Source organism: Numida meleagris, chromosome 5 (genome assembly GCF_002078875.1).
Source record: "Numida meleagris isolate 19003 breed g44 Domestic line chromosome 5, NumMel1.0, whole genome shotgun sequence".
In the NCBI taxonomy this organism is placed as follows: Eukaryota; Metazoa; Chordata; class Aves; order Galliformes; family Numididae; genus Numida; species Numida meleagris.
The window spans coordinates 11,344,315-11,369,599 of record NC_034413.1 but is presented as its reverse complement, the minus strand read 5'-3'; the positions used below and the strand labels follow the sequence as shown (position 1 = coordinate 11,369,599).

General features: G+C 38.9%; 1 protein-coding gene across 3 annotated transcripts in view; it reads left to right on the top strand.

Annotated features, from left to right (window-relative positions):
* The window catches only part of CFAP58 (cilia and flagella associated protein 58), a 57,022-nt gene extending 33,636 nt beyond the window's left edge, over positions 1–23,386 (top strand). For all 3 annotated transcript variants that reach the window (XM_021400008.1, XM_021400010.1, XM_021400009.1), the window contains exons 15-18: positions 156–260; positions 16,203–16,322; positions 17,821–17,954; positions 22,177–23,386. In XM_021400008.1, coding sequence (XP_021255683.1) covers positions 156–260; positions 16,203–16,322; positions 17,821–17,954; positions 22,177–22,297 — 480 coding nt within the window. In that variant the 3' untranslated portion in view covers positions 22,298–23,386. The remainder of the gene's footprint in view (positions 1–155; positions 261–16,202; positions 16,323–17,820; positions 17,955–22,176) is intronic.

Genomic DNA, 25,285 nt, shown 5'->3' with positions numbered 1-25,285 from the left:
AATACTTGCCCTAAGAAGCAAATAATACAGTCCCTCTGTATCTAATTTCATGTTTGTTACTTCTTGACACTTAGATATTGTGCTTTTAATTTGCAAGCAAGAAACACTAGCAAGTTATAATCTACAGTTTTTGAGACTACTTTGCTTTTGTCTAGGCCAGTGACCCAAGTACCTATGAGCTGATCCAGAAAATACAGAGGCTACAGAAGCAGCTTATCAGCAAGACAGGTGAAGTGATAGAAAAAGAATTGCTCCTACAGGTACTGCAGCATCAACGGATTATTGTGTCTTGTTAATATATTTGACTTACCCTTCGTTCTCTGTCCTCTTGGATGTGTTGCCAGAATGTTTCTTAGATGCATCTTTGAATTTCTTTTTCATGCTCCTTACATAGCTTTAGATGGCAGCACTGACTCACTGAAAGAGAACAAATAGCATCTGATTAGTTGATTTTTATATTCTGGTTTCCAATACCTGGAAAATAAAACGCTGGAAAATAAAATTAAAGGTTTGCCGTAGTTAATTCATGTTTTAGATTAGTCTTCAAGTCAGTATTATATTTTTGGCAAGACTTTTTCCTTTCAACCATGTCTGTTATGACCAGGACATGAAGGAAAATCCCTGTTTTTGTGCCTAGGTTGGCTTTTGGCAGAAAGAATCCTACAGAGTTTGTGTGAATTAGAATAATGAAATCACAGAATCATTTAAGTTGGAAAAGACTCTTAAGGTCACCAAATCCGTCCAGCCCCTACATTACTAAATTCACCATGTCCTCAAAAGCCACATCCAGATGTCCTTTAACTCCGATGATACCAGTAAGATTTATGTTGTAGAATCAAGGAGAGTCTAAATGTTTGCCTAAAGCATGAACACTGCTATCAAATATTCTTTTTTAAAAAAAAGGATTGTTTTGGGCTTCAACCATAGATGTCAAACTGGGAAAAGATTCTCCTTCTCTCTGCTGACTGTGAAGATAGCTGTAGGTGTGGCTTGAACACCTTGGCCTTAAATACCACAACAGTCTTAATGCCTACAAGGTGTATCACCCACTGGCTAGTAGAATATTGCCTGAAACTCCTTCTGTCTTAAGAAGAAGCTCAGAAAATGTTATTGAGGCAGGGTTTGTCCCTTTTTCTTGATTTTTTTTCTTTTTTTTTTTTGTAGGAAAAATAGATCTGCAATTTCATTTCAGGGTAATATATGGTGTACTGTTATGCCTTTGCTTGAAAAATATAATCTTTATTGCACACCACTGAAATGGTGTCAGTAAAATAGTTTGTTAGCTTAAACAAATGTAGCAAATACAGCTTCAAATTTGCTGTGCTGTACCCATACACAAACCCAGTTCCATCTGTGTGATTTTTATATAGCCTGTTGCTTATCTTGCCTTATCCCTAGTGTGCTCCCATTTAACAATAATTCCTAGTTAAAAGTGAAGAGCTGAGGTATAGAAATACTGAGTAACCTGCCCAAGAAAATCTTTGAAATAATAGGCGTTTGAGCCTATGTTACTAGAGTAGCCTTTGGCACAATCTTTCTGTCTATGCAGCAGTCCCTCCTACAGGAACTCTGTTTTTCATTATTTTCCTAGATATAAGTCAGAGTTGGACTTAAATACTTAAGTATCATATCTAGAAGCATTACTGAGATCGTTTGTGTCTTAACTCATGCATCATTTTCCTGTGCAAGAATGCTGAAATGAAGATCTCCTTCAGTGAGACTGACAGTAAAGAAAAAGCCGAAAATACCATGCTCTACGTTATGATTAGGGCTTTACCATCAACATTTCTGTGTATTTTTTCCGGTTTGCCGCAGTGTTTTTTAGTCAAACACTAAGACTGAAACAGAGTTCTTTCATAGCAGGGGGTGGATGAGGAGAGGCAACAAGAGATGGAGGATATCCCCCAACTGATTTCCTGTAAGGGCAGTGTGTCCAGCCGGTTAGGTCACTGATGGTGTAGGGCTCTTAAGCTGAGTGTACTATTTGAGCTTCTTCTGCTGGATAACCTTGGACAAGTCCTTTTATTCTTCTTTGAACTGGTTGTCCTGTATACAGATAACATGGTCTAGCAGCCACAGATGTCCCTTTGCACTGGAGCTATAATGGTTGCAGACCAAATCTGTGCTTCAAAATGGAGTAGATTCTCTTTCCAGGTAATCAGCCCAGTTCAGTCTCTGCCCGCATTCAGGGATGAGGGAACTACTGAAGACTTGAGCACTTCCTGGTTACCTTATTCACACCTGTATTCAGAGTCAGAGACTGTAGGAGACTAGGGTTACAAACTTGTGAGGTTGTCTTTGATTGCACAAATCATACTTCCTCTCTCAAAGTTGTCCTCATCCACATTTTGTCCTGTACAAGGCCATAGCCATTACAAGTATCTGCTTTAAAATATTCCCAATCTCTTGCTATATGTAATAATTTTTAGGTGTGTGGAAAATAGGATATTTTTTTGCAGGTAAACTTATGAGTGTCTGTCTTTGATTTCTGTGTGTGGATATCACATAGCTTATATTCACTTACATCAAAGTGTAGTAATAAAAGGGTGTGGAAAAAGCTATGTGGATTGGATATTGAAAGTCAAAAACACCCTTGGAATCTAGAAATAACATAGGTCTGCAAGTGATTGAGCTCAGTGTCAGCAACCTGCAGTTTGATTTGTTGAGTATTCACATTACTGCATCCTCATGCAGTGCCATAATGTTTGTAGAAGAAAAAATAATTCCATTTGCATTGTATGCTATGTACTTCTGTCTTCTGACTGTTCCTTTGTAAATAAAAGCAAGTTTATGCAGGGAACGACGTTTTAGGATGAGCTGGACATAAGAATGGAAATTTTGCTAAGGGAGAATCACATTATATGGAATCATGTAGAAAAGCACCTGCTTATCTTACCTGTTCCCGCTGTGTATTTGATCATGTCCTTTTTAGTTAGCTTTTGCAATCTTTCTCACCTGTTAGATCTTTAAAAACGATGCAGCTCTAAAGTAAGGCTACAATCTGTGCTATGTTATTAGAAGGACGATTCACTACAATTCAGTCAGAAAATTTGGGTAGCCAACAGTTCTCTTGTCCAGGAAGAACGCAGCTTCACTTGAAAATCTCATTAAAAATATCTTTTGTAACCTGTCATCAGGCTTTTACTGAGAAATATTGAATATGCAACATGATGAATGTTTTTGTAGAATGACTTTTCAGAGCTGAATGCTTTAATAAAGATGTAGAAATATTTTCCATATTTAAGAAATTTCTAAATTAATTAGCTGATAACATATCAGCAAATAGAAGTGGATATCCTGAGACTTTGAAAAGTAGATGCAAAGCAGCCATTGGCCATACTTTCTCCTTTAACTCGGGGTATTATCACACCTGTGAGCTGCTGTGCTGATGAAAAATGCTGTCTTAAAAATCAGATCCAAAACCAAGGTCTTAAATACTTATGGTCAATAAAAATCCAACGACTTTCTTTCCAAACATAGGAAATGTTACTTCAGGGTTAGCTGGCTTCCATGTTTGAGTCATTACCTTCCACCTGAATTTGACAGTTAAAAGATACAGCTTTTTTTTATTATTTCTTTCTAAAGTGTTGAATAATACTGCAGTGCTTTGTGGAGAAACGTGTTGTGTGTTAAACATGGAATTCCAGTGATGGGTGAAGGTCTTTGTGAACACATGTGGTATGAAGAAAATGTGTGGTATAGCCATAAGGTGTGACTGTTATTAAACAGAAGGGCTCTGTTGACAAAGTCCGAATGCAAAAAAATAAAACCCAACTTGCACACTTTGCATGTGGGGCAAGTCCCCCATGTGACTGAAGCACAACTGCAAAATGAACAGTGATGTGTCGTAAACACACAATATATCCATCTTACCTTGTTATGATTAGGATTATCTTGGTTGTAGGAACTTATCCCACTGCAAGTGAATTATGCATTGCTTTATTTGTTTCAAATTCAGTTCTTTCTCTTCCGAGTGAACTCTTCTAATTTGATTTCATGTCTGACTGAGTGGAATTTTATTCAGCTGTGTGTCTCAGAATGGATAACAGTGGGAAGATTCACATTATATGTCAGCTACCACGGTTGTCAATCACCTCAGAAGATTGGTCATAAATGTAAAAGAGAAATGCGCAACCAATATTATTTGTGGAGGGAGGAGGCAAGGAGGGGAGGAATACAGCTGTACGTTTTATAGTGATAAATACAAAATCTTACTACCTAAGCCTGTAGTACTGAGACTATTGCTCTATATGTGTATATTGTTCTCCTGCATGTGTGTATGTACACACACACGCACACACATATAATCAATATTATTTTAAGTTCCTAAGTTCTTTATTTTTCAACAGTCAAAGACTGAATAGGTAGGATGTGATGCTTCCAGGCCATTAGCATCTTGAGATCATAGTTTCAAAGAGTGCGAGGGCAAAAGGCGTGATTAGCTCATATATCTGACTCATTTTAGAGTTAGATAACACCCACATGCCCTTGTACTGAGCCAAGATTTTAGCCAAACCCTCCAAAGAACTGATGGTACCACTGACAGAGAGTAGGAGGTGCAGAGGGGGCATTACTGTCTTGGGTATAAATTAGCAGTTTCATTTCAGGTATTGAAAGATACAGGGAAGGGAGAGCAAACGAGATTTTTTTCTGTGACCTTGGGCAGGTTACTGAGCTTTTGCATGCCTCACCTCAACTAAAAATGGAATAAAATCATTTCTATGCTAATAGTGGTGTGTGAATGAATATATTAGAGACATGACTCAATTCAGTAGTAACAATAGCTAGCTAAACACTCAAAATAGGCAGATGTTTTATTTCGTTAGTGCTAACTTGAGAGTAGGCCTGTTGTATCCAGTTTGAGGTGTTTGTTGCTATACTGTCTGAACAGATACATAACCTTCTTTTCTCAGCGATGGTACTATAGTCTCATAAAGCTGCCACGGGTTTATGCAGCCTGGCACCTGCTGAAGTCAGGGAAGTTTTCTTCCAGCTAAAGGAGGAGCTCTAGGATTGGTTTCTTATCTTTGTTATACAAAACTTCTGCCCATTTATTATATGAAATATTGTTTTTTCAATCTTGTGTCATTTTTTCTCAGCCCACTTCACAAAAGCCCCATCCTCTTGAAAACCATTTCTTTCCTAGCCTGGCAGTTTCATGAAGCATGCTGCTGTTAGATTCTTCATTGACCTCCTAGTGCTTTATATAGCTCCCACTATGCAGCACGTCATACAAAAATGTGTGCTCAAATGCTGAGTAAGAGATTTTCTCATCGGACAGCCTGCTAGGGAAAATGGGATACACCCTCGTTGTACCTGCCGTTATTTTGGTATTCTGAAAGCTCAGTTCAGTGTTATTTTAGATATTATCTGTACATCTTCAAAATGGTTGAGATTTACTTTACCCTCTCAAAACTGGCATTTATATATTTTCGGTTGCTGAGTAGAGATTCTACTTAGATTTGAGAGCACAACCTACTTGTATGTTACATCTGGGGTAGATTGTCTGAGTTGAGTATTTTTTGGCAGAATTGTCTATTTTCTCAAAAATAACTGCAATTCACTTCAGGAAACTAATAACTGTAGAATCCCAAAGAGTCTCTTTTGACCTACTCGTTATTGTTTCTCTGTCATCTTACCTTTACAGAGATTTTAGTGGAGGTGGTTTGAGAGAATGCTTTGTATGCACTGAAACTTACAGGTGAACTGCAAAATCCACTACCAAAATACAATCCTTTTTTAACTTCTCTTTTATCATTTATATATAAAGTCAGCTTTTGAAGGGATTTTTCCATCCAAAAATGAAAAGGGAAAATTTCTTTTTGACTTTTTGTACTTCACTGGGACTTGGCTCTTTTCTATCTCTGTTTCCTGGAGGATTTGAATTTGTCTGGAAGCACTGGATTAATGCCCTATCTTAAGGCTAAAGCTAGCAGTTCTCTCGGCCCTCAATTAAAGTAGTGAGTATATTGAATTTTAGACCCTTTCTTTGCTTCAAGGTACCATTCCTACTGACAAAAAAGAAGATATTTTTTCTGATTCAGCTTATACCAACTCTTGAATGGCAGAAGACTGTCTTGCCGGTGTAATTGCATCTAATTGCTTAGCCACATAGCGGCTGTGGCATAGCCGCATCAGCACAAAGAAATCACACTGCTAACGGAGAAAGCTAAGCTGGCAAAACGTTTAGCCATTGATCAAATGGTTCCTGACATTTAAAAAATGTCCTTTCCTTACAAAAAAAAAAAAAAATCAAAGGGTTGTTATGTACCTTAAGAAGAGGAGAAAGAGTATAATAGTACCTTGTTGAGTGTAGCTTTTCAGTTTGACTCCAGTTTCAGTTGGTGGCCAGAATTTCAAGGGTTTTATACTGGTATGTAGAAATTAGAAATACAGTATGAACTCTGGCCCAAGATATAATTTTTTGTTTTCAGCTGAGTATGAATTGAAGAAAAAAATTATTTCCACAGTGCTGTCTACCGACAAGTTGGAATTAGCCAGTGGTGCATCAAAGGGCTTGATTTGGAAACTGAACTCTGAAGAGAATCTGTTCTTTTTTCAAATTTAAAAAAAATAGTTTTCCCATGAACTCTGGCTGTGGCCTAGTTCTAACTAGTGAAAATAACAAATTTTAAATTATTAGTACAGTATTTTGGTGCACAGCAGTCTAGTGAGTTAGTGCCTTCAAATTAATTTCAATCCAGTGCCTTGAATTTGCTTTGAACTGAAGTCTGGAAGGCAGTATGAGGTGACACATGGAGGTACTTCATACACTGTCATTCTTCAGGACTAATTTTCAAGTTATTTCCTCCTTTTGCCATCCATTTATTTTCCTTTTGTTGTGCTTGAAACATTCATTGTTCAACTAAGTCTTTGATTTTGGAGTTTTACTCTGCCTGTAAGGGGAAATGTTGAAGTTAACTTGAACAATTAGAGTATCTTTCAGAAATTCTGTGCCTGGAATGGTGATTTCTCTATAGCATTATAATTTGTCTAGCACCTTTTACTTTGCCAAAGATATTCTTTTTCTTATTATTTATTTATTAACATTCTCATCTGCCCTAGATGCTGATTGTGTATCCAGCAGGGTCCTGTGAACAGTGTGAAACCATTCACACTGAGCAAATTGTAGGACCATTGTGTTATTTCTCTGTGCAATGTACCTGAGTTCAGATGCAACTCTGTAATGATGTAATAAGTCATCACTTCATAAGCAAGACAGTTAACAGGCTCACTTGAGTGAAGGTCTATTGAGGAATGAATATCTACTTGAAAATTTTGCGTGAGCTTTAAGAATTAAATAAGTATTCGACTCTTATGCTAGTTCTCTTCAGAAGGGAGTCCATTTCTATTTGTACATATTTTGAATATAGCCGGTGGTGAATTAGTGTTTATTTTAGCCCTTCTAATCTCAGTCCATCTAGAATTAGAAGGTGTTCTATGCTATAGAAACATACAGCATGATAAACTGCTCTAAAAACATACTGACACTTGTATTCTTTTCCTCCTCCCACGAACGCTGCAATTTAAATGGAAGAGAATAAAGTCTTCCCAGTAAAATACCCTGGTTTTTTAGGGTCTGTTGTTTAAAGAGGACTTTCAAAAATGAGGCAGAAAAGGTGATAATCAGTTTAATGGCATCAGATAATCAGCTGCTCTTTACAGTAAGAATATCATTTTCCAATCAAAAGAATAGGGCAGATATATCTGGCACTGGCAAATGGGAAGCAAAGCAGATTACTTAGCAGATTACTCAGAAACCATTTTTGGTGAAGAATTATCTTAGTGGAAGTGTTTAATTCATTCTGAATCTTTATGAAACTTCATTGCCCTCATAAACAGAACAGATTTCCCATGATAAAAGGTTTTGGACAGAAATTAGGTGCAAATTTATTTAAGAAATTAGAAGAAAACAGGTCAAAATACGAACTGCTGGGAATCTGTGCAATTTTTAGCTGATGTTTTACCCAGAAATATTTCAGATGCTACTTACAAACATAAGTATGTTAGGTGAAGTACAAGTCTCAGAGTTTATGGGTGGAGTATGTACATGAACATGTAATCTGTTTCTAAATGTTTTTAGGAAAAATGATGCATTTACTTGTGTTTGAACTTGGAAGAGAACTGTAGTAAGTCATGAAATGCCATCCCTCCACACCATGCAAGACTGATTTAATTACAGAAATACCATCCTTGATAGATGAATGTCAAGGATCGATTTATTTCCTGCATTTTAGTATTTGTACACTGAGTCCATGAATTTTAGCATGCATGGGAGAAATTGTTGTTTTGAAGTATACTGTGGTTTATGGTTGTACTTCTTCCCTGATTTTTAACCTGCTCCTATAGTCCAGATTTGGTGTTTCTGACAAGCAAGGAGCAGATGAATTGGCTTACCTGGCATGGTGCTCCCGGGAGCCTGAGATTCATTTCTGTGCATCTTCCAGGAGTTTTAGTAAATTTTAGCAATTTGCGTTCGCACTCTTTTTGTCCAGACCCTTTTGTAGGATAAGAGGATTGCTGCCCTATCTAGAAGTCGTACTGCAGCTTAAGTACATTAAAGAATGACCAGCATTCAGAGACTGAAAAGAGAAGGCCATGTAAACACTCAAGGTTAAAAATAAAAATAAAAAAAAAATCACTGTTATCTGTAATCTGCATCAGAAAGGTAAAAACATTATTCACCAAAGGATTTTCTTCAAATGCTTTGTATTTAGTTTGGGCCTAGAAATCCTGAGCACAGACATGATGTGCCATTAAACTAAAAATATTTTGTTAAATGACCAGTTCCTAAAGTTCTGACTCAGACAAAATTACCATTAGCTTCAATAATAGCTCTCCAAAATAAATCTTGAATGAAAAGCTCAGGAATTGTTCCAGTAAATGACAAATAACTGAAACCAAACTTGTTTACTCCTCATTCCTGTATTCAGAATGTATCTGGGAAGGAAATAAATCTGCTGTGCACCTCAGGGTAAAGTGTATTAATCAACTAGTTATCTTGTTAAGGGAAAGTAAATGACTTGCTGTGCTGACTGAATACATTACTATGCACAAAGCTAGCAGCGCTGTTAGCAATCCAATACTGACTGTTAACCATCCAGAAGCTGCCAAAGAAGTTAAAATACTGGAGAAGTTCAACAGCAGTGCAGCAATATATTCACAAGCCCAAATTATATATTATGACCTCGAGCCAGCTACGAATCTTTATTTTTCCAAAGTACAGTTTGTGGACACTCTTCCATTGAGCCAAGTGTATCCTTCTGCCTAAGCAGCCAGATATGGGCATCCTGTTCAGATATGGATTACTGTTTTGTATGATATTTAAAAAAGACATTCCAGAAGGACAGACTGTTTTATTAATTTATTTCAGATCACTTATTTTCATTCATATGGGAGTGTGAATGTTGAATGGAAAACGTGCAGAAAGATGCAGCAGCCCTAAGGCTGTTTTGGGACAGTTAGGGGACAGGCAGTTTTTGCTTTTTAAAAAGATAGCTTAATATTGGAGAGATGGGAACATGGGTATAGAAAAAACTCTCTTTCTCCATCCTTCGCTATGAGACAGCCAGACACGAGCTGCCAAGTCTGCTGAAGGCATGAACCTCACACAGGGAGAGTCTGCCAGGTAGGGTGCTTTGCTCAGCCTGCTGCTCCACATCCTCTGGACTCTGGGCCTTCCCGTGCCTGTCTTAGTATGTATAGCTGTAATCTTTAACAGAGGATGGCATACTTGGGCACAGCAGCTGTCCTCGTATGAACGCTCTTTTTTCTCTCTCCTTTAGTCCTGTTTTTCTGGATTTCAAGAAATGAGCAGGAGGAGCTGAAAAAAACTTCTTCAAAGTATACCAGTGGTCAGCTCTAATTACAGTGAGACTCAAAGAAGCCATATATTAAAGCATTCGTGATTTCAGAATTGCCATGTGTATTTCTTAGATGTACTGTTATCTCTTTATAGATTCCAAAGTGTAACAGCAGACCAATTTTTCTTCCCTGAGGTACCCAGCATATGCAGGAAAGTGCTGCTGTACTGTCAGAAAGATGTATGTAGGCTTTGCTGCCTTGTTAGACAGGTATTTGTAGGTTTAAGTGGTGGCTTGACTTTGAGACAGCTGTTTGGAGGCAGTGATTCCAGAACACCAAAGGACTTGAAGCTAAGTACTCTCATCTTTCAGAGAAGTCTAAGGATCTAAGTCAAGCAGGTGATTAATGGCATGTAGGTGCCTAAATTACAGAGAGGTATTTGTAGAAGCAGTTCAGTAGTTTCCTTGATCACCGTTTGGGGTCATTTTTTAGACCAGACAGAAGTGTGAGCAGAAGCTGGGTCTGCTGGGAATTCCCATCCCGACCCTCCACCTGTGGGAACAGCGAATCATTAGCAGCTTAGCCTTTATGAAGGCTATTTCAGACATCTGTTAATTTAAAAATGAAAATGACTATTGAGTTGTTAAAATACATGTTGTTACAGTGATGTGAAAATACAGAAGTTATAAGTTAGATGGCTACGTTTGCAGAAGAGGTATATTTTGGCTCTGTATATAATAATTATTAGCCAATATAATATTTCCCACTGTTCGCCTTGTAGTCATATTCACTTAGATTATTTAGGTTCCTTGTTAATAGGATCTGTATCAACCTCTGAATCTCCATCAGGACGCTTTAAGACAAGCCACTGCTAGACTGTGAAACAAAGGTTTGTTTAGAGCTCTCTTCAGCCTAACTGGCAAGCTGCAGGCACTGTGGAAGTAGCTGGAAAATTCGCATCAGTCCATGCAGTGTCATCAGTAGTCCTCAGCTTCAAGGAGCAGCTCACCACATCACTCTCCCTTTATGTGTATATACGTGCATGTTTGATGCTGCGCACGCATACAGAAGAAGAGCGGATAATTATTTGATCATCTTCTGCAGTGTTAAGGATAGAGACTGAGTTTAAACGAGCTACTCTGATTAATGATTTTATAAACTCTAGTGTAGGGTCAATAGTAGAAAGGGAATTGCTGCTATTATTTCTGCAAGAGGCATCCATGCCATTTTCTCCTTCTCATAGCTTATTATTCTTGTGTGTCAGAGTTCAGAAGTCTTGAAAGGAGAGGAGTGTATATATAACATATTTGTTTGTCCTTTGGAAAAAAAATAAATCTGTTTCCCACACACTTCCTAAGAGGGATGCAATAGTACCACTACAGTAAAAATAATAATAAGTTGCAATTGCACTTTAGCTGGAAATGTTTGTACTTTGTTGTTCCTGGAAGATGGTAATAATGTAGCATTCAGCTTTTATTGTTACCAAAAAAAAAAAAAAGAGTCAAGGGTGAAGACCTTAAAAGATGCTCCAAGGTGTTTCTTCTCTCTCATTAAGTTGTTTTGAAAATGCCAGTCACTTTGGTGCAGTCTGAGCCAAAGGAAACAGATTTGCTCTTGAGAAGCATTCTTATCAACTGGAGGGATAAGTCACCTCAGACAGGTTTAATTTAACTCCATCTAGAGTGGTGCAAATTTCACCAAAGACAGGGAAATGATCTTGCCCTTTCCTTCAAGTCAGTGGCAGCATTTTAATGAGAAACCCCTGAGCACCTCATACAGTATTAGCATTACCACACTGTGAAAGGACTTCAGTGTCCTGTTCCAAACCTGAATTAATTTACTCAATAAAACCTCATGTTGGACAGTTAAAGGAGAGCCTAGATGATGAAAATACAAGCTGTTCTAGGGAACTGTGGGCTTGCAAAGGTGTTTGCTGATGGATGTGGAATAGACAAGAAAGAAAAGGAGCTTTTGAAAAGTGTTTATGGAGAAAGTTTATACTGCACATTTCTCACATTGCTGGAGGCAACTTTCTTCTGTTGTTACAAAATTTGTGAAGGTTACTATATGCTAATTTTTCTATGCCTCATAAAACTCTTAATTGTAGATGTCCCGAGCCAACAGCTACTGTATTAGCTATATGCATATACGCAAATAAACACGCAGCTTACAAAGATAAAATAACTATAGCTAGGTGTTTGTACTTTATGCGTGCATTTAATCCAGATTCCGGTGTTCTGTTTAACACTTGTGAATGGGGATCACAGCCCCTCAAGGGTCCTCTGCTGCTTCATGGCATCATAAACAAAATGGCTCTGGAGCTTGGCATAGCTCTGGTATTTTGGTTATAATGCCAATAAACAAGAAACCCCCCATGGCATGTTGACTGACTTGTTTTCCTCGGCAAAGCTGTGAAGAACTGTAGTGTGCTTGCAGAGTTACTGTGTTGCTTTTCTACCTTATTAGTAAATATAGGGATTTTTAGGAAGATCAAGCATTTGAGGGTTTGCCGCCATACACGACATTGCATATTTTTGCTCTGCAGCTTGATCTTTATCTTGCTTCTTTTTTTCTTTGGCTGAAGGTTGCTGAGCTTCAGTTGCTGGAGACAGGAGCTAACACAGATGAAACTCACTGTGACATAAAGGGTTTGAGACTTAGTGTTTTCATGTGATAGAAAGCTCTTGATGAATGGTGGAGAGGGCTGTTGGTATGCAACGTACCAGGTGAATTTGCTGAATTATCTACTTGGGAAGACAAGCTGGTGAAAAAGAGAAAGCTGTGGCTTTGTGGTCTATTTCTGCTGTGAATACATCTTCATTAAATGTATGGTCATCCATCGTCCTTTGCTCAGAATGATACCCTGGGCGAACTAACACGAAGGCTGATTTCACATGTTTCTTAGTGTCTTGGTGAGGGAGAAGATGACATAAAATGAGTCTGATTTTTTTTTTTTTTTTTTTTAGAGCTAATGCCTGGTGCATTGTTCTGTCCCAGCATTGATGACTGCTCCCCACTGCTTGTCAGGGCGCTGAAAGCCTTAGTGTCACATTGGGAATATGTCAGGTGGGACTAACAGTCCCTCTGCCAGGGAACAGCAAGCACACTGGGCTGTGCAGGTCAGCAGAAATTGCTTCTTTTGAAGTAGGATTGCAGTTGCAAAGGTAATTCTTCTTGCTGCAGCCTGAGCTAATTTGTGACCACAGAGTCCTGAAGGATCAACTGAAATCGCCCAAGCACCAGCCAGTCCTCTGCAGAAGAGAACTTTTTCCTCAGCTCTCTATGGAGAAATCAGGCCAAGAGAACTCTGGATTCTGGCTGACTTAGCAGCTAGTTTAAATTTAGGGAAAAGCAACTTGTCTGCTTCCCCCCAAGATTTAGTGTGCTAGAGACTTAGAGATGCAGAAATGCATTGTTGTGGCCTAGCCTGAAGGCAGATCTGTGGGCTCCTCTGAGCTCCCCTGGAAAACAAATCTAAGATAGGGAAGGCTGTTCTAAAAATAAAGTTGAGTTTTATTTGCACAACTTATTCAGCAGGTATTCACAGGGGTGCTGAAATTCTCTTTGGAACGTCTGAAATTTGACTGTAACACTTAATCTGAGTCTCTCAGCATGTGTATATACACACAATGAATGTACCTTCATCTCGCACCATAGGCTTGGTACAGCTTGTCATAAACCAGTGAAGCTGGTTGAAATTAAGGGCACAGTCGTATGTTCAAGCACCTGCTGAGGTCAGTGGGAATATTGCCATAGGAAGGATCAGCTTTAGTACTGGCCTGGGCTTGAGTTGAAGAAACGTGCATTGTTCTTTCCAGTGAAAGAGTAACAGCATGAATCTGAGTTACAGAGAGGTCTGGTGGATCCTCCTTCACCACCTTGTGACCTTAAATCACGACCTTGAGAATGTGTAACTGGCATGACGTATGTTCAGGTTGCAGTTTGACATGAAGATAGAAGGGAGCAAGAGGGGAGGCTGTTCGGAACCATCCAAAGAAACACATCCTACATATGCTGTAACTCCAACTTCGTTTGTGTTGCCAACAACAGAAGCAAATGGAGTCTTCTATTTCAGATGAAATAATGTTTACAGACTTCCAGTAGGCATCAAAGATGTGTGCTTACCTTCTTGTTTTTAAGTTACTGCCACCCCCATGATCTTCACTGCTGACTTAAAATCTTCTTGTCAGTCTCAGGACACCTCCTTTCCATCCTGCCACACTGGGACCTCTCTGGCATTTTAAGGAAAGCAGATATGTTTCATTTGCTTCCAAAAAGCAGCATAGATCCATCTTCTGGGGTATCAGTTTGCACACTATGACTGAAAGCTTCTTTGAGTATGTCTCTCTTACATATCAGACAGTCTTGCAGCAATCTGCATGTAATACCTGTTGCATAGATTGTGCCTTTCCAGTACAGCTACAGTGTTGTAGAAGTAAAAAATTTTAATTCTTTTGTGCTTTTTTTCCCTTTTACTCCGGGCATTCCTGATTTCTTATGTGTGGGGATAGAAGTAGCTAAAGTGGGTGTTACGTTTGGTGGTAGTATCATACATTCCTTGCAGTAAGTTGTTGCAGTTTACTCTGGTGGTCTCTGTTTGAAAATTAATTAAAATTAATTGATTTGGGTTTTCATCCTGGGCTAAAATGACAGAAAATATAGAAATGCCAACCTCTGAATGAAAAACTTGCTGATGAATAAAGAACCACTCAGAGTTTTCTTCCAATGTTTTGCTGACTTACGGTGCTTTTAACACAGTGACAAATTAATTGACTAGATGTAAAAGAGATGGACAGTGCTTAGCAAGGAAGGACAGGATATGCATTATAAGACAGCTGGTTCTGCCTCTGTTGGATTATGGAGACAATATACATCGGAAAGCTAACGAGTCTCTGTTGCATAAGATAGATTCTCCTTATAATAGAATTGCATGCTTTGTCTCTAAATGGGGTTATTATACACACCATTGCACAATGTTTGAAGAGCTTGGTTGGCCCTTGTAGAGGGTTAGGAGAGAAATAAATTGGAAAACAATTGCACATAAGACCTTCAATCCATCAATTGCTTCATATTTATCCAAATTACCACTGCACTGTTCCGAAATACAAATCTGTGATACATTCAGGGGTTGAATGTTAATACTGACCAGCCATGTTTTGACAAGGAAGATTTTTCTTTTGCTGCTGTTTTTAACTTGCAGTAAAATCTTGCATCTACAGGAAGAGAAGGCAGTAGTGACAGCCACTTGTAGTGACATAATAACTCTACTGAGAGTGAATTCTTAATTTAATTTTTGCCACTACGCAAACTCCATTCTGAGTCTCTGGAGCTTTGATTTTTCTAGAGATGAGCTGTGAACAACTTCATTTATAAAGAGCTCTTCCTCAGTCATATTCAAAATTTAAGGGCAATGTTTACAAAAGTAATTTATGATTTGAGATGCTTCCATGTTTGGGTCCATTACAGTGCCTGGTTTTCAGAAAGTGCGAAGATCTGACACTTTATGCTTTCAAATACTGGACACAATTCTAAATGTTCAGCACATAAAGGTGCAAGTGTGTCCATGGTGTTATTTCCATTGAGGCGTGGTTATGTCTCATTCCAGCAAGAATTCTTTTCCAACAGGAAAGCAGAGGAGACACACGATAAAGAAGAATTACTTGGTGGTAGTTGTGCAAGTCATAGTTGTTCCTATTCATCCTTTCCTTTCCTGTTCTATGGCTCCCTCAGTTAAGCTGGAATGTTTTTATGTATGTGTGTTTGTGCATCTGTATATGTGTATGTATACACGGATTTGAAGGATTTTGTCTGGAATAAGTTGCTGTGATTTTCTACAGTCCTTGCCTGACATTTCTATAGCTTTATCACTTCTTGTTGGGTGAAGCTACAATTTGTAATGTAATACAATGTGGCTCATAAGAAGAAATTGGAATAAGCACAGTTACTAGTAATTAATTTCCCAGCCCTAAATACTTTTCCAGGGATGGTTATGCATTCTCTGTGGTAAGGTGTGCTCACTGATGACAGTGCTTAAGAGTATTTCATTCATGGCTTGAACTGGATGTTTTTCTTAATGAGCTCTCCCGCTGCTATCACAACAACTTTAAATACCTTATGGCAAGTGAGGAAAGACCAACACACAGGCAAATTTGTTTCTGCAAATATCTTCCCAATTTAGTGGCATTTTTTGGTCGTTTCATTGCAGGTTGTGCTGCAGCTATAGTAGAATCATACAATCATAGAATTAGCTAGGTTGGAAAAGACCTACGAGATCATCCAGTCCAACCATCCACCTACCACCAATAACCCCACTAAACCATGTCTCTCAACACTACATCTAAACGTTTCTTGAACACGTAGTAGTTTTATAATAGCTCTTCCTTCTATTTTTTTCTTAGGAAAAGGATAAATTATATGTGGAATTGAAGCATGTCCTGGCCCGGCAGCCGGGACCTGAAGCCGCAGAACAGTTGCAGCTCTACAGGCACACTCTCCGAGAGAAGACCAAACAGCTGAAAGTAAGGGATGCTCTCTGTCTCTGGATAAGAGGCTGCCAGGTTTGGTGAACAACTTCACTGCTGTTCCTGGAGACCTAGACTTCAGGAAGATTTTCAGTGTTCAATGTGCATGCAGTATATTATGTTAGGAAAATCAAGTTAATTCTGCACCTCCGCAATAGCAGTAGGATATATATTTGTCCCATTACATTTGTTTATCTTATTACAATTAGAACTTAATAGAATATGTGTGCAAAGCAAAATGCTGTAAATGCTTTTTGTGCACACTGTGGGACCCTAACAGTTTTCCATTAAGCTTATTCTCTTTCCCTTTTCTTCAAATGTTGAGATCTTTAATAAGCAAATCAAAACCATTTCATTTTCTTCTAACAAACTAGTGAGAATATATTGAAAATTATGTCTCAAATTGTTTTAACTTCTCTTAAAAAGCATACACTTATGTTAGACTTGCAAATTTTATAGTGATGACCAGAGTAACCTTAACACTTTGTCACTAGAAGCGAAGATTTCTTAATTTAGAAGGAATCTAGAGGAAAACTTTGAAAGTAAGGTAGTAAAGAAGTGATTCTTTGAAAGAATGAGCTGATCTTCCCTTGTTCTTGCCTGCATGAACGATCAGTCTCCCCAGGAGTTCGTTTGCTCCTACAGCTCCTTCCTCTGTTGAAGTCATCATCTCCTCTTCACTGCATCATAATCATGTCTGTACTAACCATGAGAAAAAAAATGCAGGAGCAGATGGGCCCTTAGGAAACAAAGAGGCTGTTATGCAAATCTTAGCTTTCCATGGAGAAGAAAAACAGTGTAGAAAATGTAAAATTGAAGCCAAAGTTTAGCTAAACTGAATGTGATTTGAAGTTTTTCATATGGTTTCCATTTGTCCTTAATGCAGTCAATTGCTACTGTGTATTTCAGGTGCAGAATGCTGTAATGTACTGGTGTGCATATCATTTTGTGGTGCCAGGTCAACTTTTTCTCCTTCTTAAAGAAGGAAAACACACTATGCATGCTCTTATTTTCTTTAAAGTCTACAGATTCATACAGAAGCAGCATTTTATCCATATTTACACTATCTGGTGCTACTTTGATTATGTGGATTTAATTACTTCGTGCACAAAGTGGATCCCTCTCAATAAAAAAAAACATTATAATTAAACAAAGCCCTGCAGTGTGATTTTTTTAAGCCCTTCATTTTGGATTTTCAACCAGATTTGTGTCCCAGAACATTAAAAGCTAATGTATGTATTAATACAACTCCCATATTGCCTGGGATGTATTTTATAAGTTTTATTGTGGCTAAATTGCATATCCTTAATTTCCTAAACTGTCCTTAGGTGGGCAGAGGTGACTGAATGAAGCTTGAAGGAAAGTGAAATGTGGTAGAAAATGGTCATTTCTTACATGGTCAAGTATGAAAAGCAAAAGTGCTTGTAAAAGTACTAACTTACATCTAAGTGAAAGTAACATCTCCAATTTCTGTCTTTTGTCTTTTGTTTGTTAGATTTTGTCCTCAGAACTGAATATGTATGAATCACAGAGCCAAGAATACAAATATGAAATTGAAAGGCTTGCCAACGAGCTTCTGAACGTGAAAAAGAAATATCTGGCTCAGAAACGCAAGGAACAACAGGCCAAGTATGGGAAAATAACAGTTTTGTCTATACAATATTTTGCATAAACCTACATTTTTTTAAGACCCTGCTTTATCCTTTTGATCAGAATGTGTCCAAATTTGACTGAAGTGAGAGAGTTTTGTTGTTTCTCCTGATGTTTTCCTTTAAACTACTTCATATTACTTTGTATTACTAGTCTGGTCTCGATTTACCATGATCTGTGGTCACATCAAGAACAATCCAGCAGTGATATTGCTGATGTGTTCTGCAGTCCAGTTAAATTGTCTATGCCAATTAGATGATGCACAGAAGACACAGATTGGTTTCTGTCCCTCATCTAATGAGATCTTCAAATATTATGAGGATCTCAATGCACTTTATGAGTTATAATTAAATGAAACAGCATCTTATATGGAGGACAACCTTCCTTCAGGTGACAACTACATAATCCTGGCATAAAAACAATGTCATTATTGTTTCCAAAATGTGGCAGTTGTGAGTGACGACTATCCCCTGCTGGCAGCAAATGTCATTGCCAATGGTTGCAGAGAGGAGAACTTCCCATCCACTTCTTGTTTCCTTCCTACGTCCAGATGGAGGAGAGTGAGCAATGCTCGGAGTCTAGCTGTGTCAGATGTCTTACCCTTTTGAGGGGAGAGCCTAAGAACTTTCTTGTAGGTAGTGGTTGTCCCTCCATAACCAGCAGCAGCTTGAGGTTACCTTTCTGCCAGTCTCAGTCCGTAATTGAGCATTCATCCGCTCCTCCCAATAAAACAAAACAACTAGGATCTTAGTTGCCCATTTTCTGGCCTATTAAAGTGACCTAATTTGCAAAGGCTGAGAGATGAGGCATTCTGATCATGAATTTCCAGTCTGGAGCACTGCAACTATTAGTCACTTCTGAAAATTGAGTTACAGGACTTTTCCTCTTAAAAATAAGTTGCTTAGGGGTTTCTTAGATTTCTGCAGTCAGAGGACACAATCTGTTACCAAATTTTTCTACATATGTCCTTCGTCTTTTCATCCTTTTCTTTCCTCAGCTTGTTCCTTCCTCACACATCACAGCCAACAATACTTTATATTGCTGAATATAATTCAAAGCTGGCTGTTTCTTCCTTAATCATATTTCAGGCAGCAAACAGTTTTGATGACTGAATTAGCGGTGATAAACAGTGACTTTAGTCTATCTGCAAATTGCATAATGTTACCTTCGTGTTTGGAATTAGCAACAATTGTGCAGTGCTAATGGCCTTCCTGGAGCTTTAGGATCAATATGTGAGGCTACCATAATGCCTGATAATCCATTTCCAGCAGCTAAGTATCCTCTTCACGATAGTTTTAATGTTTCCGTTTTGGACCTTGGCATCCTGTTTCTTTCTGATCATTAGATGAGAAGAAATTCACCCATGTTTTGTTGGTATGCTGTACCTACAATTAATTTCTGTTATGACCATTGAGAAAACAATTTGTTAGAGGCATAACTGCATTAAAGAAAACAAAAACACTGTGTGAGGGGATGTTAACTGAACTTGTTAATTGTACGCAGCAAATGGAATTTTGTGGTGTGGGTCTATTAATGACAGACTCATTACACTGTTTATAGGTTCAGGACAAAGATACCTGCTATTAGTGCAGTTTGTCAGGCTGTGTTTCTTGTGGATGAATACAGCTGTAGTCCTATGAGCACGATGTCTTTGTGACATCTGTGTTTTGGAAGTACAGTCACATGCTGTTGGTAGTGCTTCTGCAGGACAACTGCGTCTCATTCCTCCCACCTCAGGCTCGGAAGCTACCAGTGCTGTGCTGTCAGCCCTGACTCACACTTCCCTTGTGTAGTGGCTGCCAAAAGGTATCAGGGTGCTGGGCCTGTGCTCTTCTCTGCCCATCATTGTTTTGTTCCCCAGAAGAAAACTGCTGGGCCACGAGCTGCTTTGAAGGATATGTACACCCAAAGGCATAAATGGACGTATTAGCCACGGATAACTGCAGGTTCTGTATCTCTAGCCCGACAGCAAAGAAAACAACCTTGTTATGTTGCCTTCCTTCTTCAAACTGCTAATTGTGCCTGACATGTCTTTTGCTTTCTGCAATAGAGAAAGCCTGTTCTGCAGCCAGATCCTTCCCCAGGGAGTCCTTCGCCCCTGACGGCCATTCCAAATTGTTGCTGCCTCAGACTGCACTGTACAGGCACAGCCTGGTGTGTAGATGCTAACCAAACAGTCAGAGCCAGCTGATTCTTAGAATCTCAGGTTGCTCTAAATCCCAGCTGACACAAAACCACTGACTTGATCTGTATCACACTGGCTAATTTTTAACACCATGTCTGAAATAAATGTGTCTGCTTTTGCTAATAAAAAGAGGATCCTGTCAGGACAATAGCATTAGCAGCATTATTGATTACACTGGTATGGAAGAGAATTAATACTCTCAGATAAACTCACTCAAAGGTATCATCTAAAGCTTTTATTGATTTCCACAAGACACTTCTGGTTTGTGATTTAAAGTCTTGATATTGAACTAACACAGCTTTCCATGGGAAGCTGAAGGAATATAGTGAGTGACAATAGGAATTTAGCTTTGCTTTATGTTCAAGCTGAAAATATCATGTTTCAGATCTTCTGAATTTGAAATCCTATTTTTCTTTTCTCTGATTCTGAATGTTATCTTTCTTAGATCTCTTAAGCTTTCTTTTCCTAACTCCTTCCATGTTAACCTTCTTGTTGTACCCTTTATGCTTCGTTACTTTTCCTAGTTGCTTTTAGCACTAGAGTTCTAGTTTGATCTTTGTAAAGATTGGTGAGAAAATACAAAGCTTATATCCACACCAAAGACCTGATCTTGCAGTCTTACCTATGTAAATAACCAAGCTGAGAAATGTCGGTAGTAGCTGGGAGCTTTTGCACGTGGCTGCTTGCACATTAATTCTGCATTAATATGTTACAGTATTCTGCTGCCCAGAATTTTCCATACTGATGAGCACATCTGTTGGCTGTCTCCATGGGAGCGTGAAGCCAGGGCGAGCACGGACTCTGGATCATTTTCTCTCCCCAGATTTGGAAGCCCAGTAGTGAGATAGGATAAGCCATCTAAATGTAGCATGTTAGCTCTTAGTGCTGTCAGCTGGAATGTCCATTAGAGCTATACTGATATAACTAAAAATATGTACAAATAGTTTTCATGGCTAAGTTCATCTGAGCTATCTTTTGCCTATTCTCCCACCTCCATATGAGTTAAATTTGGAAAGAGAGGCAGAACTAGTCCTCCTACAGGGTTTCTCTGAACTTCCTCCTCTCCCCACGCAGACAGTAATATTTCAGGATAGAGAAAAGTATTAATTCCAGGAAGTGTTTTCTTTTCCTTTACTGGGGACTGAATAAGGGTGCTAATGGGTGCTCGTGTAGAAGCCTGGTTTCACTCGTGATTTTGTCTCTCTAAAATAGATGTAATGGTACTGACCTTCTTTGTAAAGCCTTGAGACCTCTACTGTTGTGATAAACTAGTACGTCATAAAGCTCCACTTTGTTAATTTTAAATATCTCAGGACCTATTTCTGAAACTTCCAGGTGTATCACTGTGAGTCTGAAATACTACCCTTTGTATTTGTTCTGTTGTGCTTACCTGACAAACCTCATTAGAAGGGAACCAGCTAACCCCTGTTCCCTCATCCTAAGGCCATCAAATTGAAGCCTACCTGGATCCTCAGGCAGAGCAACTTCCTGGGGCTGTCAGTGTACCCACAGCACAGTGCTATTTTTTCTGCAAACGTCACAGGCAGAGTAATTATCACTAGAACTTTCTTAAGACATGAAGACAGATAACACTATTTATTCATTAAAATTCAACAAAGAAAAAACATCTCCACGTTGTGTCTTTGATGAATGTAGCTGTGTTAAAACAAATGTCTACTTGCTAGAATGGGTTGATTATTAGAAATCTGAAGTCACGGAGCTCATATACAAACTTGTTCTAATGAGGTGCTCTGACCATTTTGGGGAGTGGCACTAAGCTCATTTGCTTTTGGCTTTAAATAATTGCAAAAAGCATCAATAGCCTTGTAATTAGATCCACAGACACCCAGTCATAGCGGTTTAGCCTAACAGGCTTTAATCAACAAATTTTTAACGATCTCTTGATACATGGTTGCGTCAAAGAAACTTTGGAGGACGACGATTTCTTTAGTTTGTAAACATCATTGGGCGGCAGAATGAGAAATGCATTTTCCTTTTCTTTGTTTCTATTTCAAGGGAGAAGGAGCGAACCTTGGCTGAAACGGAACCTGAGTTCCCACACCTCAGATCTGATGTTCCTCGCTTCACTGGAGGGGGCTTTGCTCTCAGCAGACCCATTCCCAAAGTCACAGCTTAGGAGTGGACTCATCGCTTTCCCAGTTTCTTGCTAAACTCTGCCTGCGCTGCGTTGTTTGACACATGAGAATTTAGAAAAAAAAATCAGAATCAACTTTTGTTCTGAAATCAGTGTATAGCCTTCGGGAATAATAAAGGCATTTTGTGTTAGAACTAACCTACTTCAGGTTTAGAAACAGTGGACCAAATCATCCTGTATGATGCCAGCAGAAACCTGACCTGTAGAACTGAGTAGTGGAGACCACGCAGATATTTCTTCAATACTGTATCTCTTTATTTAGCACAGTAACACCACAAAATGCCTTAATATGTAGAGTGATTTCCCCTTTATCTACCTCTGTTGTAAGCACTCACTCCATTTGTCATCTGAGTCAAAACACCTGAAAGAAAAGAGAAAACAGAAAAGAAAAATTAATAAGCTGATGTTCCAAGCCCTACTGAGCAAATGCAAAATTAACAACTCTGTTCTTAGATGTACACATGTAGCAGTTCTTTGTGCAGGTGGTATATAATTTGGTTTATTCAGTGTTTGCTACTGTTGTTAGTAAGATCAAGGAAGCTTGTGGCTGCAATGTGCATTATTAAGAATGTGATTCTGTTTACTCTGATAGACACAAAGTGACATAATTATGCCTATTCAACTGGGGAGACTGCACACTGGCTGGGACATGCTGTTCTCCCACGTAAATCCTTCCCAGTAAGTCAAACTTGGACTCAAAACATGGGAAACTTTACTCTTTAATTTCTAGGCACTTGGGCATTTTTGCAACTTTCAGAAATTGTTTTTGTAATGCAGCAGGAGCCCTCCAACCTTTCCAGCCAAAAGAGATTTAATTACCATTCATTAACAAGTGAAATAACAAAGTCACGGCATGAGGTGCTGAAGTATAGAAAACTTTCAAGCTGTAAAATAAAATGTTTTCAAACTGATTTGTACATGGAAGCTCTTTCTCAGCCTGGGGGATAAAAATACTTGTCCAAAGAGATATGCTGATAAATATTTCACACGCACAAAAAAAAACCCTTTGCAAAGATTTTGTTCTTTCCTTTGGTGGAATACATAATTAAATATTAAAGCTACTGTGGGAAACTTTTAATGGAAGTGTTTAATTCAAAGGAATCAAGTTAAATACGGCAGGGATCTACTTTGCTTTTACACTGGGGACCAGAACACTTAGTCATCAGATCCATTGTATTTTTCTTTTGTTCCCAAAATAGATATTATTGCTTTTTCTCTGTCAAGTGCATTATGCTGAAGTTATCATTCTAGGGCAGTCTTGCTGTCTGAATCGTGCCTTTTGTGTACCTGACACGTCCTTATAGTTAGAATAATTGAGAATAGCACATGGGTGCTTGAGTTTGATGGGATCCCAGGAAGGTTTCTCTGAAGCTTTTAAGAGCGGTGTTTGTTAGGAGCCTGAATATCCAGACTGCAGCTGGACTCCACTCTGCTTACTGATACTGGGAAGACGTTTGTACTGAAGTAAAACAGTGAAGCCACATTTATTAATTCACACAACTAAGAGACACTGTTATTCTCACAGCATAATGTCACACTGCAGAGAAGCAACTTATTTATCATGCTCTGAACTGTACAGCCTAGCTTATCGAGCGGTGGTTGGAGTCTGTGCACCTCTCTTCCCTCTGTTTGGTATCAGGGTTTAGAAGATGAGGCGCTATTGTGCTTAACAAGGTGCTACAGTGCTCAAAGCAGAGGAAAGGGAGCCAAGCAGATGGAATATGCTCGCTAATTGCTTGTGTTTTTATGAGTACTCCTATAAAAGAGGCTCTTTTCCATCCTCCGATGTACTTAATAGGAGTTTGCATTGCGTAGATTTGGACTATTGGTACGGTAGGACACTCCATCCCTCAATGATTCTTGACCTGAGTTTTCCAGTACCTAAAATGTGTGGGATAGTGTTTGTCTAATGACTTGCAAAGGTGAATTCACTGCTGTCTAAACAGTGCTTAGTCTTCTAGATTAAAAAAAAAACAAAAATCAAAACACAGAGGAGTGCAAAAGAACTGTAATTTTCTTATGCAACACGTTCTTCCAGTCTGAAGGGCTGGGAGCTGGAAATGCTACCTGCAAAGCACAGCAGCTTTTACTGCAGACATCCACAACGTTGGGCATCCAGATTTGAACCCATTGGCTCCCACCTACAGTTGCATTACATTATTTACTGATTATCAGAGAAACTAAGTTAACATGTTAGTTTGTGGAAAAAACTTAGATAAGAAAATAAAGATATCAAATTATTGCCAGTAAATTTCAGCATAATGAGGAATAGAATAAATGCAGCTTCATTTATACTGCCAGAGAGTCAAAGCTATTTCCGAGTTCACGTAAGAGAATGGATTAAAATACACCAAATCCTCCTGGTCTACAAAAGTCAAGGAGCTTGAAAAATCTCTCCATGTCAGTGAACCCAGCTGATGCTGAGGTGCTTTTAGCGTTGGAGGATTTGGCTTGCACAGCAGGGAAAGGCAGAGCATTAATGAGAGTATCATTTGTTCGGTCACTTCTGCATTGTGAGCAGCAGCTCTGAAGCACTTCTCAAAGTTTTGTTGCAGAATAATACTGACTGACTTCCAGCCTATGCAAGATGTAAGCCTGGAAGCAGCAAGGATATATTTACTTTTGCAGGAGCAAGAAGTTACATGAAAAGATGGAGACAAAGGGCTGTGATCCATGACAGTTAAGTTAGAAGAAATCTTTCTCCGCTGGTTTGGATTAGAGCTGTAGTAGCTCGCACGGTGGATCTGTCCTGACTTTTTTTTTTTTCAGTGAGCGAAGTTTGTACTGTGGTGGGAAGGCAGAAGAAAAGTTGCAAGGACTTAGCACTCACAGACAAGAGCTTCTATCAGCAGGGCAAAGGGATTGCCCTGAGCAGAGCAGCAAGTGCTGAACCTTGAGGCACTGATTGGCCTTAGTGGCCCTGACCAGCCCCACCTGGGCCCAGGGCTGCTATTTAACAGTCCCAGCACC